The sequence below is a fragment of the Thunnus thynnus genome, chromosome 1 (assembly GCF_963924715.1).
Source record: "Thunnus thynnus chromosome 1, fThuThy2.1, whole genome shotgun sequence".
In the NCBI taxonomy this organism is placed as follows: Eukaryota; Metazoa; Chordata; class Actinopteri; order Scombriformes; family Scombridae; genus Thunnus; species Thunnus thynnus.
In genome coordinates, this window is record NC_089517.1 from 38038499 (window position 1) to 38058069 (window position 19571).

The 19571-nt window shown below is 39.5% G+C and overlaps 1 protein-coding gene across 4 annotated transcripts in view; it reads left to right on the forward strand.

The window, feature by feature from the left end:
- Positions 1-19571, forward strand: part of adamtsl3 (ADAMTS-like 3) — a 301025-nt gene that overhangs the window by 31306 nt on the left and 250148 nt on the right. For all 4 annotated transcript variants that reach the window (XM_067597526.1, XM_067597542.1, XM_067597552.1 and 1 more), the window contains one exon: positions 529-648. In XM_067597526.1, coding sequence (XP_067453627.1) covers positions 529-648 — 120 coding nt within the window. The remainder of the gene's footprint in view (positions 1-528; positions 649-19571) is intronic.

The following is a 19571-nucleotide window of genomic DNA, read 5'->3' on the forward strand; positions in this document are numbered from 1 at the left end:
CTGTGCAGCACAGTCTCAGTCCCAGACGGCCTGATAATCAGTCTTCCCCTCCCTGCCTTCGCATTATGCTGATCATCCAGAAAACCAGTGTGTGAAGTGAACACTCTCTGAGTGTAAGAGACAGTGAAATTAATAGAAAATATTCAAGTGGAGCAGAATGTATGAGGAATCAGCAGAGGGTTTGGTGATATCGTAGCAAAGCTTTTCTCTCATGTGAGTTGAGGAGGGGTCGGAGGGGGGAAATCCCGGCCTGTTTGGGGAGATGATTTCACAGCGTTTGTGTAGAAAACACCAGTGAGATCCAGGTTTTAGCTCACTAAATTAACCTGAGAGAGACTGAGATCAGATTTATAGCCCATCATACAGCACCGAGGGCTCCAACTGGACAACTCTACTTTTCATATCTTTCTGTGTGTGTTATATTCATTCATATTTCAGTACATTATCATGATCTGACTATTATTATTGCCATGTACCTTGCCTGGATACTGATTCACTGACATTGTGTATGTTTGTGTGTGTTACCAGTGTGCAGAGAGTCAGCCCCAGAGTGCAGTGTTCCTGCCAGAGTTTGCCCTCTCACCTCAGGGCAGCTTCATGGAGGACGCCACCGAGGATCAGTTTCTAACCTACAGATACGATGACCAGGTCAGTCACATACTCTCTGCTATTGCTGGACCAATGTGGGTGTACAAAAGCTAATATTTTGGACTGAATCAGATTACCTGTGCCGATAGAAAATAGGTACAGGAAGCTTAGTTGTCGTCTTGCCATCAGCTCTTAGAAATGTCATCAGTTGCTGTTTGTTGCTTCTTTACTTAAATTTTTTTTATTGTCAGCAAATCTCAATGAGCCACACCGCTGTAATGGGTGACATGTTCCTTCAATATTACACATTTCTCAAAGAACTTCAGTACAAAGTCAAGAGGCTGTGATATGTAGCACAACAAGCTAGCCAAGCTGTAAATGGAACTGCGTTCCCGCACAGCTTCACAAGTTTGCGCAGTGGCGTCTGCTGCAAAAGGAATCTCACTCCTGAGGGTTACTATCAAATCACTGTTACTGCTTTTTGGAGCCGTTTCTATAGTAAACTATAACTAATATAGTAAACGCTGTCTTCAAGGATGAAGGAACAACCACTGCGCATGCATGGGAACGCGGTTCTGTTTACAGAGCTTCACTAGCTTGTTGTGCCACAGATCATAACCTCTTGACTTTGTCTTGAAGTTCTTTGAGAAATGGAACATGTCACCCAGTGCAGCAGTGCGTCTCACTGACGTGTTTTTAATAGTTTTTGGACAACAACAGAGGTCTACAGCACAGAGGAATAAGATATATCAGACACACAAGACTTGTAAGTATGATGAGTTCATTGGTTGGTTTGGCTCTGCACATGAGAATTGTTGACAATAAGAAAAATATAGAAGATCAGCAGCCTTATCCTTTAAAGTTTGTTTCGTCACATAAAAACAGGTACAAATGGGAAACATTAGAGTTACTTGGGTGTCCTGTGTGATTGACAGTCATTAGTCTTATTAGTGTTGGCAGATTTTTCACCATAACATGTCCAAGTGACAAAAGTGCCAGCAGGACTGGATAGAAAACAAACTACTTGGAGTGTCCCCTCCTGTGTTTTTGGGGAGTGAAGCTTTGGTTATAGAATTTTATTGGTTTTTATTGGTGGGAAAACCCTTAAAGAAGTTTGTGTTCATAGTTATTACTCGCAACTCTGCTGAAGTCGCCTCCTCAAAGCATATACCTTTATATCATACTGTACCAGGTTATGCTCATCACCAAAAGCTAATCAAAACCTTCGGTATCTGAGGTGTAATGTGAGTCTTTGTGGAAAGTTTTCAGACTCTCTGTTATAGGGGACCAACGTTGAAATGATTCTGCAACAAATATGCAATCAAGCAAACTGTATCATATCAGAGATGGTCGATGCATTTCAAAAATACTTGTAATAAACTGGTCTAAACCTGGTAACATGTATACTGTACATATAGATAGAGACATGCACATACAAATCCTACACATACACACAAACATGCTTTAGGCCCCATGTTGGTGTGAGCAGCAGGTGGTGTTGCCTCAGTGCATTAGGGATGGATTAGAAGCTACAGGTGGAGTAACACCTGTGGCTTTCTGATCTAGATCTGCTTCACTCCAACAGTCTGAATGTGCTGGATGTGCTAACTGATGCACGCTCTAGTTGTTACTCCTCAGCAGTGCACTGCAGGTAGGAGATTTGAAGTGTCAGCAGCATTGCTTCCCGGGTTTTTCCCACCATGGTGGTTAATTATGCTCTGTCACAGTTCTGTCTGTCCTACATTCTATTTCAGGAAGACTTAAAGCATCAGCTAGCAGAACAGCAAGACAGGTGGTCCTGAGTTTGGTCCTAGCCAGCAAGAAGAGTTTCAGTTTGACAGTTTCATTTCATTGAATCAAAAGCCTGCTGTGTTCTTCATTAATTGAATTGACAAAGCTAACATAAGAGGTAGGGCATGCATTGAAGGCCAACATCTTAGCATGGACACTTTTACAATCCCCTCCTCCACCTACAGCTATGAGGCAGGTGACTGGAAGCATTTTGGATCTATAAGCTACAAACATTTAAGATAAAAGTTGTTAATGAGGATCAGTGTGATGCTATGAGATAGTGTCAGACTTGAATAGTTATTTTCCCTTATCTTGTCGAAGACGAGGTAATCCTTCAACATGTAGATAACGTAGGTATCCTTTGTATCATCATAATTGTTAGAAACTGTTTGAAAAGGGCAGGCACGTTCAAAAAATACTTGGCAGGTGATCTGTCTATCACTGTCTATCACCGTCCTACCTTGTGAGGGAGCTGGATTCACGAGATCACATGATAATCCTTATTGGACACTGATTGGTCTGAATCACTGGTGGTCCGGACACAATCGCATAACTTGAAGCCTTACAAGATGGATTCTCATGTGATGTCGTGATCTCACAAATCCAGCTGCTTCACAAGGTAAGCCTGTTAGATGTTCCCTGTCATTTTATTGTTAGTAAGAGATGTATTCCTTCTTTATCCTGTTTTTAACGACTCTGATTAATATGGGCTTTGATTATATTTCTTCTGCAATAGTTTTTTTTTAAAGGAAATATTCACCTGTTTTCACTGTTTCTTTAACGAATAACCATTCCCCCATTATTGTCAAATTGTGCTACTTTAGCTGATTTGTAGAGGCTTGGTTATAATAAAATAATGTTCTTGAAGACTCTTGTTTATGTAGCTAATTGTTGGATATTAAGTTTTTCTATAGGATGATATGTATCCACTTAGTTTATGCTTGCTTACAATTTGCAGAGCTTTTTGACATTAAAGAATAAGCCTAATGATATTTATATGAATGAATGAATTACATGCTGGTGGCATCATGTTTTTGGGTTATCTCAGTCTTGTGAACGCGATATCTCAGGAACATTTGGAGGGAATTTCATTACATCTGGCACAAACATCCACTTGGACTCAAGAATGAACTGATTAGAATTTGGTGGTCAAACGTCAAGATCACTGTGACCTCACAAAACACTTTTTTGGCCATAATTCAAGAATTCATACGCTAATTATGACAAAGTTTCACACAAATGTGTAATAGGATATGATGAATGGAGGAATGGCATTTTATATCCAAAAGGTCAAAGGTCAATTTCACTGTGACATCATAATGTTCTGCAGAAACACTTTTCTGGCCGCTATTCAACGCCATAACTCAGGAACAGAAGGGGAGAATTGGTGACACTAATCTTGGTGCCACCTTGAAACTGTGGTGATTGTTTAGATCTTCTGTGCTGCCGGGTTGAAGATATGTGTGAAGCCTCCACGTTTTAGAATCTATAGCTTCTTTGCAGAAACATCCATATCTGAAGCATCGCCTATTGTCATGGCTACAACTTTGTGTTCTATTAGAATCAGCTTTATTGGCCAAGTATGTGAACACATACAAGGAAAATACACTTAATACCTTTTATTAAATTCCTTCAACGTCTTCACTACAAATATTATGAGTCTGGACAGACATGGATGTAAAATACAATTTGACTGGTTGGCAGAGGCATACAACCGCAAGGCAGTATTTCTAGTTATTATTTTGTCATGCATATAACCATGCCCAGCCTGCACAGGCCTACAAGACACCACAAATTCATACAAGCCAGGACCAGTTTGCATTGAATCCAAATCCAAACAACAGAGAAAGTCCAAAAATAGAAAAGAATTTAAGCAACTTTCACAGTCAAATCTTCATACCATCAGTGTCTACAACAGAATTCATAAATCACTGACAAAAACATAGCCTACTATGTAGTTCTGGAGAAATTAGGATAAGCTATAATCTTGTCACCTTTTCCTGGATTTTGAGACAAAGTTAGCAATCTTCAACAAAATTGAACCACCATTCCAATGTTTTTGATCATTTGCACAGCAGAATATTTCAGAGTTGTGTCAAACCATTTCATGGAAAAATGGCTCTCTCAAATCATCATAATTTGCACAGTAGAAAAGAAAATGGGACTCACTTTCCATTTCACCCACACAGCTCTCACAAGGAGACTTCCCCACCCTGTCTGCGGCCCTCAGATGGTGTAAATCATTAAAAATTGGTCAAGAACATATGGCATCATTTTTTTAAAAAGACTCAGTGATTTCCCAAAACAGCGGGCCACCATGGTTTTTTAGCAAACATTACTCAAACAGGAGGAAATAGTGCATTTGTTGGGGACTATTTTCAGCAGCGGATGAATCCACATTTGGTATTCTAGTGAATATTTCTTGCAGCAGGACTGTGTGTGTGTGTGGGATTGAGTGAAAATAAACTACAGTGTGTGTTTTCATGGTGATGAAGGAACATGTCACCCAGTGCAACAGTGTGACTTGATGTGATTTTAATAGTTTTTGGACAACAATGGAGATCTATGGCACAGAGGAAAAAGATATATCAAGCTTTGAATACACACACAATACTTGTCACTGAATTGCACTGATGATTCCAAAATGCAGGGAACCTGAATTCACTTGTAATGATGAGAGCAAGGAGCCAAAGAAATTCTTTCTACCACAGATTCTGGTGCTTTTTCACTACCTTTTGAACTCACTTACTGCACTTTCCAGGTGAACTCAGATGCAGAGGCGCCAAGTTGCAAAGCTCTTACCAGGCACCCCATTTTTGTGCACAAGCCCAAAAATAACGTACCCAAAATAAGAACGTTACTGTTCTTCAACCCTTTTGGTTACAGTCATAACTTTGGTCTCATTTAAAAGGTAAATCTTTAAATTTTACAACCAAAAAGTCGGAATGAGTATATGTGATACTGAAAATGTGAGGGACAGTGACACTTAATAGGCTAAATGTGCATCAGCTACAATTGTAGCAGGTGTTCTAAATCAGTTTTACCACTGATTAGCGTTGCTTTAGCACAATAGAATTGTGATTTGGTTTCCATTTTGCAGTCAGAGCTATTACTAGTTATTTTTCAGTTAATGCTCAAATTCTTTAATGCACACTTTAAAATATGCTAATTTATATAACCCACACACATTAGCACAGAGCCAGCACATTAAGAGAAAAACACAATTCAAAAGGTTGATCACGAAACCTTTCATACCTGTTGGCTCAGCTTAATGTGGAAACTGAGTTTAGGGCCTTTATTTTAAAAGGACTGTATGTAGGTGTTGGTGTGCTATAAGTAGTTTTGGACTCATTGCATTCCTGTAGAGTTCTGTGTGCTTTGATGAGGAGAGAGGTAATTTTCTGCTCTGCTTCAAAAATGCGAATTGTTCTGAGAGCATTTCTCTACTTTTTTTAACACAATGCTGAAAATGTATGTTGTGTCAAAAGGTATTGGGTTTAGTCACAGGCACACGCATATATACACACACACACTCAATGCAGCAATTCTTCTTCTTATAACTTCTTTAATATGGAGATTTTTTTCTTTTTGATTCAATAAAGCAAGGCAGTGCAGTAAAGTGATCCATCTGGCATTAGTGCGTGGTTAATAAGGAGATCTCTGCACGGCTCTCTGGACACACATCCGCATAAATCAGGTTAAGAACTTGAGAGTACATTGTGTTTTGAAGGCCTTGCAGCTGACAAATATCATACAAATGATCCCTAACGAAACACAGAAACCTTGTTTGGATAGATTCTACTTGAATGAGTTGTGTGGAGTTTTCTGGCTATCTGCAGTGCTCAGGGTTGTTGTTTTACTGCTCTGTGTGTGTGTGTGTGCAAAAGTTGAGGATGACTTTATGTTCCTGTAGGGAATTGTCTAAGCAGTACGCGAACAGAGCCCAGTACAAGAAGAGCTCCCTTCTATAGAAAGAAATGAACTTCCCTCTATAAATGACAGTCTTTTATTGCTTTACTTTCCAGGGGAGATGGACTCTTTTGAAACATTTAACAGTTTCTCCCAGTCACTGCAAGAGGACCAAGTCATCCAAGTGTGTGTCACTGGACTATAAGTTGTAAGAGTTTAGCTAACAAAGGTACAGGCACACACAGGGCTTCTTTGACTACACTGGTTTAGTGGAATGTTTTTGGCATATCAGGTCTTTGATTGTTGTTGCATTACATACTGTAATGTGTCTCACTTTCTTGGCTTTTATGCATCCAGCCTGCCTTTTGGTTGTCACATATAACAGTCCAGACATCGATGCATTGCATCAAATTTTGATGAAAATGGAAGGAATTTCAACAGCTTAGGAACTACACCGGTTGGTCCAAGTTGGCCTATTTATGGAGGCAATGGTTGAATGTAACAAAGTACAGTACATTTACGCAACATTAACTTAAAATTGTATTTGAGTGAATGTATTGTGAATTGTACAATGTGCATTGTAGCCATCTTATAGGTCCACTCCAATACAATTCAGATGGAAATGTTGTAGTTTCTATGTAGCTATGATACTTTTGTTCTTCAAATCTTTATTTACTCTTCTTCCGTATGTTTTTTGATTGCTAACTATTTCTGCATACTTTCAGCTATAGAAACCATTCAAATATCAAAATGTTCAACTGACTGACTTTTCTTCTTTCTAGCATATTCCAGTGATTTTATATAATTTTTTAAAATATTCAAATATAATATGGGAGGAATGTTTGAAAGTTGATATCTCAAAAACTAGAAGTACTTAAGGATTCATACTTCATGTACAGGTGTCCCATGTTGAAATGCTTAACATATTAAAACACAGTACCAATAGCGCCACCATGTGGTCAGTTATTATTTGTTTTACGTTTTGGCCAATGACTCTTGAACTGTGAGGCCTATCAAACCAATATTTACACAGTGTGTTCCTTGGATGTTGCTGATTTGACTGATATAGGCCACGCCCATTTGTACCTGAAAATTTTTTCCACCATTTTGTGTTTTTTGGCAAACAATTTTTTGCTTTTGTTGGCACATATTTCATCTAATCACCAAACTTGGTACATACCATATTTAGCTGATCCCAAATAAAACTTATGAGTTTATTTTACTATTTGTCTGTAATTGGTTACTAAACCTTTGAAGGCGCGGCCTGATGCACTTAACAGGCCATACCTCTTTGATGCTAAATTTGATTGCAACCAAATTGAAAATGTTGTACATACAGCCACACTGTACAAATGTGTAACATTTGATACAGGAGGCGCTACTGTAATATTATAACAGGATATACTTCAGTAAAATGTAACTTGGTACACAAGTTCTCCATGAGAATGTGCACGACATATTGAAGCATGGCACCAATTGCCCCACCTTGTGGCCATTAATGAAACACCATCATACTACTTATTAACTGCCATATCTCTTAAATGTAACATTCCATGGTAACCAAATTCAGCAGAGTCGTACAGATGGGGATGCTGAACAAGTCTGTTGCATTTTAAGCATTGCTTTGACATTTATTTCAGCTGTCAGCATTCACAGGCATATCCTGCAGAAAATGCATTTTCTAGCTACTTAGATTAAGATTTTACATACAAAATGTATGATGAGTTTATAAAATATAATGCATTGTTATAGATTAGACTACCCAGCAGTATATAAAATTAGAGCTGATAGTATTAATCGATTAATCAATTAATCAGTTGACTGAAAATTAGATTATAACTTTATGACTGATTTGTTGTTTAATGCAGCTTTAAATCATTATTATCTATATTTTTTATAATAACACTGTATGATCTGTCAGTGTGTAATGTGTTGTTCATGGCTCTGCAGCTCCCCTCGGCTTTAGGGAGCTTGATAGCGAGTTTCAAAGAAAAGCTCTAGAACTCTACTATATTTACCATTTTGATTCACTCTCAGCTCTCCAATAGTGTGGTTTTGGGCCACAGCAGGCAGAAGTTTTCAGAGACAAAGCTATAAAAAGCCACTGTACACTACCTGCTCAGCACCAAATGGCAAACAGACACAGTTAGCTGTAGACTAGCTGGTGAACATTGTGGAGCATTTAGCAGCTAAATAGATATTTCCCTCAGGAGTTGGTAGAGAGCAAAAACAGAGCTAAAATAGAGTGAATATTGGACTTACATTCACCAGGTGTACACAAACACGACTCCACACAATCAATAATGTTGCTTCGTAACTGCTGGATGTGGAAATAAACGACTGTTTGCTACCAAGTTCAACATATCAACTTAAAAGGTGATGACATATCGATGTTGAAAACTTGTTTCTGTGGCCAAAAAATCAGTTATTGCAGGTTTAAGTCATTGGCAAACCAAATATGAGGACTTTTTCTCATATAATATTATTCTCAGTAAAATTAATAACTTGGGATTCGGATTGTTGGTTTTCACTATTTTCTGATGTTTTACAGACCAAAAATGTATTGATTAATCAAGAAGATAATTAGCAAATGAATAGAAAATGAATAATTAGTTGCAGCCCTATGCAAAATAGTTTCAAATTAGCTCTGTCTGGCTCTGTCTCAGGCAAAATGCTGCACTAGTCAGTGTGTGAAAACTGGATTTCTTTTAAAAAGTGTTTTCAGCACAATGATGAGTATGACATGACTTTGATGGAAATGTACATTATACTGACTTTATTCATACGGGTAAACATAGAGGAAGTGTAGAGTTGCTCAACTTCAGTTTTAATTGCTCCTGTTTGTTCTGGCTCCAGATGATTTGGAGCCCATCACCAGCCTGACTGCTTGTTTACAGTGTTACAGATGTATTCAGCTCTCTAAGCAGGAGACGCAGGTCATTTCTGACAGTCTGCACATTTAAGATCAGTCACATCACTAAGCTGTGATAATACTGTAACTTCCTCATTAGATGCACAAACAGAGGCAGCAGGTGGAGGTGTGGTCCAACTCCTGCACTTCCACTTTCATATGAGTACTATATAAATGTATTTTGTGGGAGACAGTGTAGATGTTTTGACCATAGCAGTGTGGGAGGTACATGAGGAATATGCTGTGCCCAGTTGGACAGTTGAGGTTGCCATTTCAACTGCTTTCAAATTGCAGGCTACGGTTTGGACAACACAATCAACAGGTGAGTGGAAATCCAATCATTTTCTCTGGAGGCAGGCAATCAGGACAAAATGCTCGATGTATGGATTGTCAGCATTTGTAGACCAAGAAATGTAGGCCTCCACTGACTCTCCATCAAAGGTTGTTAACTGCCAATTCTTGTAACAATGTAATTTCCTGCCATAAAAAGCAACTCTGCTTGGCAAGTACACAATACATGAGAGGCTGGTAACCTCAATTCAAAGCCTCTTTTTTCTACAGCTTTTTTTTTTGAAAAACTGTAAGAATAAGACCCCATTTACGCCTGGTATTAACATCTGGGACTTCATGTCACATGACTGATGAGGTAACTGAGCTATAGTGCTGCACTGATTTCCTTCTTACTGTATAATGATGTGGTGTGTTTTGGATGGAAGGTACAACTTGCAAATGTGTTCACGTCACCAGACACCTCTAGATAGTTATATGATTGCAGAGTTGGTCATGTGAGGACTAAAACTACTGTGCATTGACAATATAGCACTGTATTCATTAAAGATGGGTTTAATTTCATTGAACAACAGATTTTGGCTGACATGAAGCATCTGTATTTATTTGGTGTCTGAACTCTTCAGTATTATTAAGTGCCATGTCAGATATATTGGAACTTTATTGGAGTTTCCAAATTAGGACTCGAGAATGGAAACAAGTTAAACAGATTATTATGGTAAGGATAATAAAAAGTAATCCACAAATGCCATCTGTCCTCATCTGTCTGATAACCCTCACCTTACTCATTATAGCAGCCCCCAAGAGTATCCTACATCACCTCGAGATATGAGAATGCATATTAATACCAAATGTAAATGCTCTGGGGCCTCATTTATAAAACTTTGCACAGGATTCATGTCAAAAGGGGGTGTAAAGACGAAACACAGAAAGTGCAAAAATACTAGGAAAATATTCTGATTTATAACAGTGAGCATGCACGTCCTACTCCTCCTTTATAAATCACAATCAACTTGAAATTTGACATACGTCAGGGAGCGTCTTGTCCCACCCCTGTAACGCCCATAGTGGCATATAAATAGCCAGTGAAACAGCCCAAATTAACATTTATTCATACCGACTGCATGAAGACAACCACGGCAAATTTCACACAGTGTGAAATGGAAATTCTTATGGAGGAGGTTGAGGCAAGAAAAAATATATTGTTTGGTGGACACAGTGTGGGCATTACAAATGCCAACAAGGCTTTAGAGGCAGCATGTGGTGGACACAGTGAATGCTGCTGGCTCAGAGGGTCGGATCCTCTCTGTAATAAAAAAGAGGTGGTCCGACATAAAAGTAGAGTGTTGGTGCCACTGGCGGGGGAAAGGGGACACCGGCACTCAGCACCCTTATGAGCAACTTGCAGGAATTATCCTCCCTCCTGAGTAGTGACGTAGATATGGAAGACACACTGGATGACCTAGGTATGTAATTTGTATTCCTTTGTTTGAAAAGGGAGTAAAGCAAATGTCTTCAAGTTGTGTTTAAACATTTTTTTACACAAACAAATGAGACATTTTCTATTGTATTCCATTGGGCTCAGTGGTGCTGCAACTGAGCCCAGCCATGCTGTCTCCACTGTGCCTTGTGTGTCTCAACCCTCCCTGCCGTGTCCTCACAGATGCAGGTTACCAGGGAGTTAAAAGAAATAAGACTTGTTTTATGTGACACATCTGTGATCTTTGCAACTTGTATTATTTTACTGTTAATAACTGCACACTATATACTGTGTAGCATACTCCAAATCTATCCCATTCCCTTCTATTTAATATTTAAAATTTAAACCTGTCAACTGCTCCTCTCACACAGAATATATTTTTGATTTTATAGATTTTTCTTCTTTTGTAAATTCATTCTTTTTTATATAATAATAGGATTACTTCATTTTGTTTAGTTTTTGTGTATATCTAACACTGCTGTGCACCACAACAACACCGAGGCAAATTCCTAGTATGCACTTCCCTGTATGTACTTGGCAATAAACTTGATTTTGATTCTGATAATCTGTACACTAAAACATCTACTTAATAATTAGAGTAATGTTTATCCATACATTGTGTTTTTACAAGTGATGCATCACATCCACATGCTGGCGCAAGACAGCAGCTTTTAGCTCAAATGCCTGTGAGGGTTGAGGGGTTCTTTTGCAACAACAGATATCTCCATTTGTATTTATTTTTCTAAATCCTAAGTGTGCGTGCATTCCAGTTTGCTTCCAAGTTTGCTTAGAAAGTGGCATATGCCTTCTTTTGAGCATACACAGCCATTATGAATGATTATTATGTTATTTTGTACAAATATTTTTTAAATTATTTGTTTTCAGGAAGAAAAAAAAAACTATGTCATGTCAACTATGTCATCAGCATGCAGGTCGGTTACATCGCTATCTCAGTCTCTCTCCTCTGCTCCGCTGTTACGTCTATCAGCAGGTCTCAACCAGGGGAGACACATCCACCTGCTGCATGATGCACATTTCCTAGAGATAAAACTGTGCTACTGACACACACAAAGTGCTCCCAAGGGACTCTCCATAACCTGTTGTTCTCCTTCTCCTTTCCACAAAGTTAGGTTGTAAAAATAGGCAGTAAATGAAAAGTGCAAAGCAATAATTGCCTTTGAAGTTCTTCTCTACACATAACATTGTTGATGCATTTGGTTTTAGCTCAGTAGTCAACGCGGTCGTCTATGATCTGGGAGACTCGAGTTTGAGACCCGGTGTGGGGACCTCCCTTGTGAGATAGTTTATTCATAAACACTTTTAACAAAAACTGGATTTTTACACCTATTTCCACTTTTATTTGAATACAAATATAAATAATTTTCCAGATACAAATGCAAATACTGGGCTCTCTGCACATCCCTACAAAGCACACCTGGCTATTTGAGCTGTTCAGCTCAAACTTGTAAAGTACACCTAGTAGTTGTTCAGCTCGAGGTCAGATCACGTTCCCTTCACAAACAGACCAGCACCTGAGAACGATGTGTGCTGTGTTTAGATCTGCTCAAAGGAATTGTACCAAGGAGGAAAACCAACCACAATCCGATTCAACCAGACAACACAGGTTTGAAAACGCCCTTAAATGACCATATTTGTAGGAACAGTGAAGGTTGGGAAAAGCTGGGGTTTGATTTTTTTTTTTTAAGGTTCATTGCTGATTAATACTACCTAATCAGTGCCTGTTCATTACTATGTTAACCCCTCAAAATGATGTAACACCAGGAAAGGCCATATCAAAGTAGTGACAGAAACCCAAATTTTATATGAAACCTCATAGCTGCAGACCGCAACACAGATGCAATCAGAGACTCATTCAGAATAAACCAAGGTGCTTACAGTGTGAAGATAGCTTCACCACACTGTGTATATGTGTGCATGTTGACAGGGGGGCTGTTTGCACACCTTGTGACTGCAATGTAAATGTTCCTGGATCCCCTTATCATCCACCTCTGGCAAAACAGCCTCAGATGCTGATTCATATGAAAAACAGCTGCAGTTAGCACATGAAAACAAGTCATATTGCATTCTGCGTGGTTACTATCACAGCGGGGAGAGCGATGTGACTCAGAGCAGGCTCTCCTGCATCTCTCTGGGCTCGCATTTATAATTTCTTAAGGTATGATTGGGCCCAGGTTACATAAATGTGACGTTGAACCAAAAATGTGTCCATCTGTGTGGAAACACTCTGAAATGTTGAGATGTCAGGCTTTTCACAGTTCTGACACTAGGTCTTGGCCATTGTCTGAGCCACAAATAGAGAACATGACGCAGGTAGGAGACATGACAGCAGGGTAGCCGGCAGCAACAGCTTCCTCTGAGACTATATTTCTCCCTTTCTCTCACTGGTTGTGACTTTTCCAAGGCTTCTCTCTCCCTCTCATTCTCCCTTTGCATGCTTCATATTCTCTGCGCTATTCTTTCCTGTCTCCGACTCTTTTAACACTGCCTTCTCTCTGGTAGAGTGGAGACAGAAAGTGTTGCACTTAACCCATGTTTTATCGCATAGAATTGATACAATAGAAAGAATACATGGGCATGAAAAAAAATCCTGATATGGGAATAGTGACTTGTTATAATGTTTTACCTGCTTTGGAGGGGGGTGACATACTCTGACTAATAACTCTGTCATTTCCCTAAGGCCTTGCTTCAGTACAGGCCTGCTGCCTCAGACAGACATAAATCTGCAGCTATGCATGCCGCTGGCTCAGCTGCATTTCAGGGGAGGTGCTCGCTTCCATTGCGTCTCTGTGAAATAGATTTAAAAAGGTGATTTGAGAAGATGGATGAGAGCGATGCTGAAGATCGATGGAGACTCATGTAAAGCCCAGAGAGGGAAGTGAAACAGGGCAGAGATGTGGGCCACATTTTGTTGGATTGTAATCCAACCATCAAACTCTTCACCAGCCTGAGCTATAAAATTCACAGAGGGTAGTGTTCGGGCTGAGGCTGAGCTTCATTATTCTTGAGCTGTCATTCTGCATAAAGTTTTGGTTGTACAATCTGAATTTGTGAAATTCCATTTCTAAATCCCTGGTTGCAGTAAAGAGAATTGGGACATATTCCTTTTTTGGCATACATTTTGTTTCATTTAAAGCTGCATTAATTGATTGTTTTCCCTTTTGGACTCTTGGGGGCAGCGGAATAAGTTAAAAACAAATGCTGACATATACATATATATATATTCTCAAATAGTGGCTGGGGCCTTTATTTATCTCAGTGGCAGAGAGAACTAGAGCTTTATTTTGGACAGGCTAATAGTAGAGACAGGCCTTTATTTCCAATTTCTGCTGTCCACCAATTAATACAAACTCAACACTTCCTCTGTTTTGACCTGTTGTCTTGATAAATTCACCATAATGTCCATTTTCACAGCACTAATTCCATTAGTACAGCAGGAATCCCTTCCCAGATAGCAAAATTGCTATCATGTGGCCCACATACCGCATGGAATGATGGAACTTGGGCGGTCTGCTCCTGTTTGCCAGATCCGGGCCACAAGCAAACTATAGCAATGCCACATGTAAACCAAAAACTAAACAAATAAACCAGATCTGGACCACAGTTCATTTTTATTCTGGCCCTGATCAGGCCCACATTCCATATCTTCATCCAGCCCACATACTGCGTGGAATGATGGCATTTGGGAGGTTCACTCCTGTTCGCCAGATCTGGACCACAAGCAAACCATAGCATTACTGCATGTCAACCAAAAACAAACCAAATAAACAATATCTGGCCCAAATCTGGACCACAGTTCATTTTTACTCTGGCCCTGATCCAGCCTACATTCCATATTCTCAAATAATGCATGGAATGATGGCACTGGGGCATTCCACTCCTGTTTGCCAGATCCAGGCAACAAGAAAGCCATAGCAATACCGCATGTCAACCAAGAACGAACCAAATAAACAAGAACTGGCCCACATTCCTAATGTTCATATGGCCCACATCCTGCATGGAATGGTGGCATTTTGGCAATGCACCCCTGTTTGCCAGCAACAGGCCTAGCAACATTGTTTTCGCAGTCACCACAGTCAACATGGTTCGCAAATTCCAGGACCTGTGGATAAAGCATTTGTGTGTCACTGGAAAGACAGCTGCCTTAAGCTGTGCAGCCCCCAACAAGGTGCTATCAGTTAATCAGTTCAATTGGGTACATGTGGGGTTTAACCATAATTGCCCCAAACAAGGCAGTGGAAACCAGTTCTTAGAGGTTTCTAGAGGTGGGGACTGTGGCTTGACTGTTAGGACAATGATCTCTGGACTAACATGGAACAGTAAATTCTATGTTTATAAGAGGAGGAGGCCAGGGCAAACTTTGCTGTAGAAAAAAAATCTTCTTGGAGCATTTTCAGAGAATTTTACTTTCCCAGTTGTAAACACTGTGTGTGTATGCACCTACACTGAGCTTCACCTCTAAAATTTTATGATTAATTAAGAACCACAGTAAATCATATCACATATCATATCATATCATATTATATCACATCCAGATTAGCCAGTTCTGAGTGTGCCGTATCTTGGCCAAAACTGACCCAGATATGTTTAAGATAAACGGGCCACATTTGCTGCATCATATGTAGGCCATTTCAGGCTCACATTCAGATAAGCCCGATAACGTTCAGCAATATTTGGGCCATATTTACTATTTCAAATGTGGGCCACATTAGGCTCACACTATGACAGCCAGTGCTGACTGTGCCATACAATTGCCAAAAGTTGGGCAAAATTTGTTATATAGTATTTAGGCCATATTTGCCATATCATATGTCGGCCACTTTAGGTTCACATCAAGTCAAGCCAGTGCTTACTGTGCCATATCTTTGTCAGAACTGGCCTAGGTATGTTTTAAGATAACTGGGCCACATTTGCTGCACCACATGTGGGCCACTTTTGGTTTACACCCACATTAACTATTGTTGACTGTGCCAGATATTTGCCAAAGGTGGCCCACATTTGTTTTGTGATACTTGGGCCATATTCTCTATGTATCACATGGGCGACTTTAGGGTCACATCCAGTTTACACATTGCAGAGAGCACTGCATCTTTGCCCAAAATGGCAAACATTTGTTTTGGGATATTTGGGCCATATTTGTTATTTTACATGTAGGCCACTTCAGGCTCACATCCATTTTGTCCGGGCCAGAAGGCCAGCAGTCATTGCCTGAAGTGGCCCACTATTGTATGCTATCTGGGTTTCCTTTTTCCCCAAATGATGTTACGCTATCATGAATGAAACTCAACACTTTTCACATTAAAACTCTTGCAGCCCTATATAGGTAGACTTGATGTGAAAAAACAAGTTAATTAGAAAATTAAAACATATTTTTCCTGTTGAAGAGCAACTGAGAGCAGCAGAGTGTGAGTATGAGATGACTGCTGTTGTGCTGATGGAATTAATACTGTGGAATAGTGTGTTGTGATGGGGTAGCATGAGCAGTGCCTGATAGAGGGGATCCCTCCTGGGCTTTAAGTAACATTCAGGTTGGAATTCATGTAGGGATCTCTATTATTTTTAAATTTCCTTTCCCACACAAAATTTACCATATGAGCTGTTGTGGTAGACTACAGGTAATTTCAGCCCCCCATTTATATGATAATATACACTATTATTACCCTAGCAAGTTCTTATGGGAAACATCCAACAGACAATGCAACATTAGCATTGATTAGGAGTCGTGTTTCTGGCCACCTGATGAATGTAAATCCATTATTCACTCTCTTCATTATTAGTCTCTTTAGCTGCTAAATGCTCCACTGTGTTCATCAGCTAGTTTCTAACATTGACTGTCTGCTGTTTGGTGCTGAGCAGCTAGTGTACAGTGGGTATTGAAACAGCTGCCTGTTACTTTTGAAAACGGTGTGGAGAGCCGAGTTTGCAGGCTGGAAAACAATTGACTGAAGGAGGCTCAAAAACTATAGAGCTGCAGACTCGGTGATAATTCTCCATGGGTTTGTCACTTCAAGTGACACCTTTCACATTACACAGAGTCATTTGATCCATTGAGAATATAAAAATAAAGATTAGTGTGGCTTTAAATGATAATTCCAGTTTATTATAATTTGTGTAATTTTGTTGTTTTTACAAACAGTTATGATGGGGCAGACAGATTGTAAAAAAGTAGTTTATCCAGATTATCTAAGCCACTTCATTTGGAGGTGAAATGCCAGTTACTATCATCAGAGCACATAGATATTATAGGAGTTACTTGGACACAATGGACAGCTGGAAAAAGATCAACAAGGCTATCTGCATCTGATGCCAGAGATGGTGGTTATGATTTTCCACCATATATGACCACCTCCTAACTCTGGCTGCATGGTTTGAAAAATCAGGCACAAGCAGGTGAGATGCCACTGCAGAAAGCAACAGAACTTATAATTATTGGTCTTTGGTTGACATCTTTGTCTTGTGTAGATAATGTTATATTTTTCTATTCCTGTTGCTGCTTTTAAATCATTTACTTCAGTCTTGACAGCAGCACTATTGTCTTCTGATTCTAGTGTTAATACACTTTTTCTGTAGATGTCATTTGTCAGCGTTACTGGTTATAAATACCTGATGGATATTTTGATCACTCTCTTTTCAAGTTCAGTCTGAGCATATTGTTAAAGCCATTTAGACTATGACAAATAATAAATATGCTTACATACCAGTGGCGCAGACAAAGAGCCTTTATGATTCTTAGAATATTTTTCACTTATCGACACCTTGCTAACAGAATATGACAGGGCTGTGTGGCGGGCAGTTGCTTGGCATGTGTGGACGTGTCCACAGCCAGGCGAGGCACTGAGACAGACATGCTATTGAGTGGATGTGCTGGAACTGGCTTTCTAATGGTAGTTAAAAGGGAAACTGTGGTTATGGACTAATGGCTCTATAGCTCCAATGCTTATTTTTGAGATGACACACGCAGGAGACGAAATACCCTGCAGCCACACTGTGGTTGGTGGTGGTGTGTGTGTTTCGCCTGCTTGCTGTGGGCTGCTCATAAATGCTGCTCCTTGGTTGGCATATTGATTTATGATGATGAGATTATAACTCTGCACACACACTTGAGTGCCAATCTAGCTGGTCGGTTGGATTCTGGACTGTTTGCGCTGTACAGCTCTATGTATGTATTTTTGTGCATTCCTCTGAACTGTGGAAAGCTGTAAGTGCATGTCTCTGTGTGATGAATGTTTTAATATCCTCTGGGGTCTAAATGTCTGTATAATGATAGAAACTGCAAACAAATGTCAGTTATGTTTTTCAAACTGAAATTTGAATTTTCTTCACTATTTGGTTAAGGAAGTACTGTATATGTTCAGCCCGTTCTAACTCCAAACTCGTCACATATTGAAGCTTGGTCAGGACCCCGTGGCGTCACTTTTTTAACACACTGAGTACCCCTTTAGTGTCATTTTTTAACATGCAGGATAGTCCAATAGACTTCTGTTGAACTCCCACAACGTCTGAAATAGACGCTATGAGACCGATGACGTCTAAATAAGGTGACAAATTTCAGCCTGGTCGCCAGAATAAAACGTTGGCATTGTATGTTTCTGCAAACCACAGATATGAATATGTACATTTCAACAGCTGTAATATGGAGCATATTAACATTTCAACAATACGTATCATATCAACATTTCTGAAGTGACATACTTCACATGACATCTATATAAGCTGACTTTCTTATTAGGAGGTAGAGGGGTTGGTGGATGGCTTGTAATGTTGTTGGCAGCAAGTTGGAAATCAGCACAGAGTACGGTTTGAGACCACCTTGCTGTTTTTGATGATGATTTTTCCCTAACTGTAACCAAGTGGTTTTTGTGCCTAAACCTAACCAGACCTTAACCACCACATTGTCACACCATAAAATATAATTATTTTTGAACAGTGACTACGGTTATACTGCACGTTGAAAAACCAAGGGGTACCCAGTATGTTAAAAAGTGACACCAGGGGATCCTGACCAAGCTTCGATATGTGACGAGTTGGGAGTGAGAACGTGTTGATATGTTATAATGATGCTAAAGCTATTGAGCACATTTTTTGGATATAGTTTAAACACTGGGCCTCATGAACAAGTCATAGGACCAGACTTGTTCTAAATTAGAATTTTATCTTAGCCACACACAAAAAAATGGATATGGAGTTTAAAATTATTACTGAAAATAACTTAAACTAAAATAGAAAAATATAATAAAACCTCATATAAAATGAATAATATGTTCACCCTATTAGCGTGATGTGCATCACAGCTTGTCAGTGTACAGAGAGGTGTGATAATGGGTTGGCATGACAACTTATAAAGTTCAGTAGTTCTTAGGAAAATTCTCACTCCATCAGCTGTCTCACAATTTTTATGCAAGCTGCTCTCCAGGTGAACATCCTCCATTATAACACCAGACGTCATCTGTAATCGTTCTCCATCTCATCCCCTTGATCGCCTCCAATTTATAACAGCTTTGCTTTAGCAAGGCATTTTTTTGGCATCTAACTTCATTTCAAACTGTTCTTCCTTTATTTCTGTAAAGACAGTGCTCTACAATGACA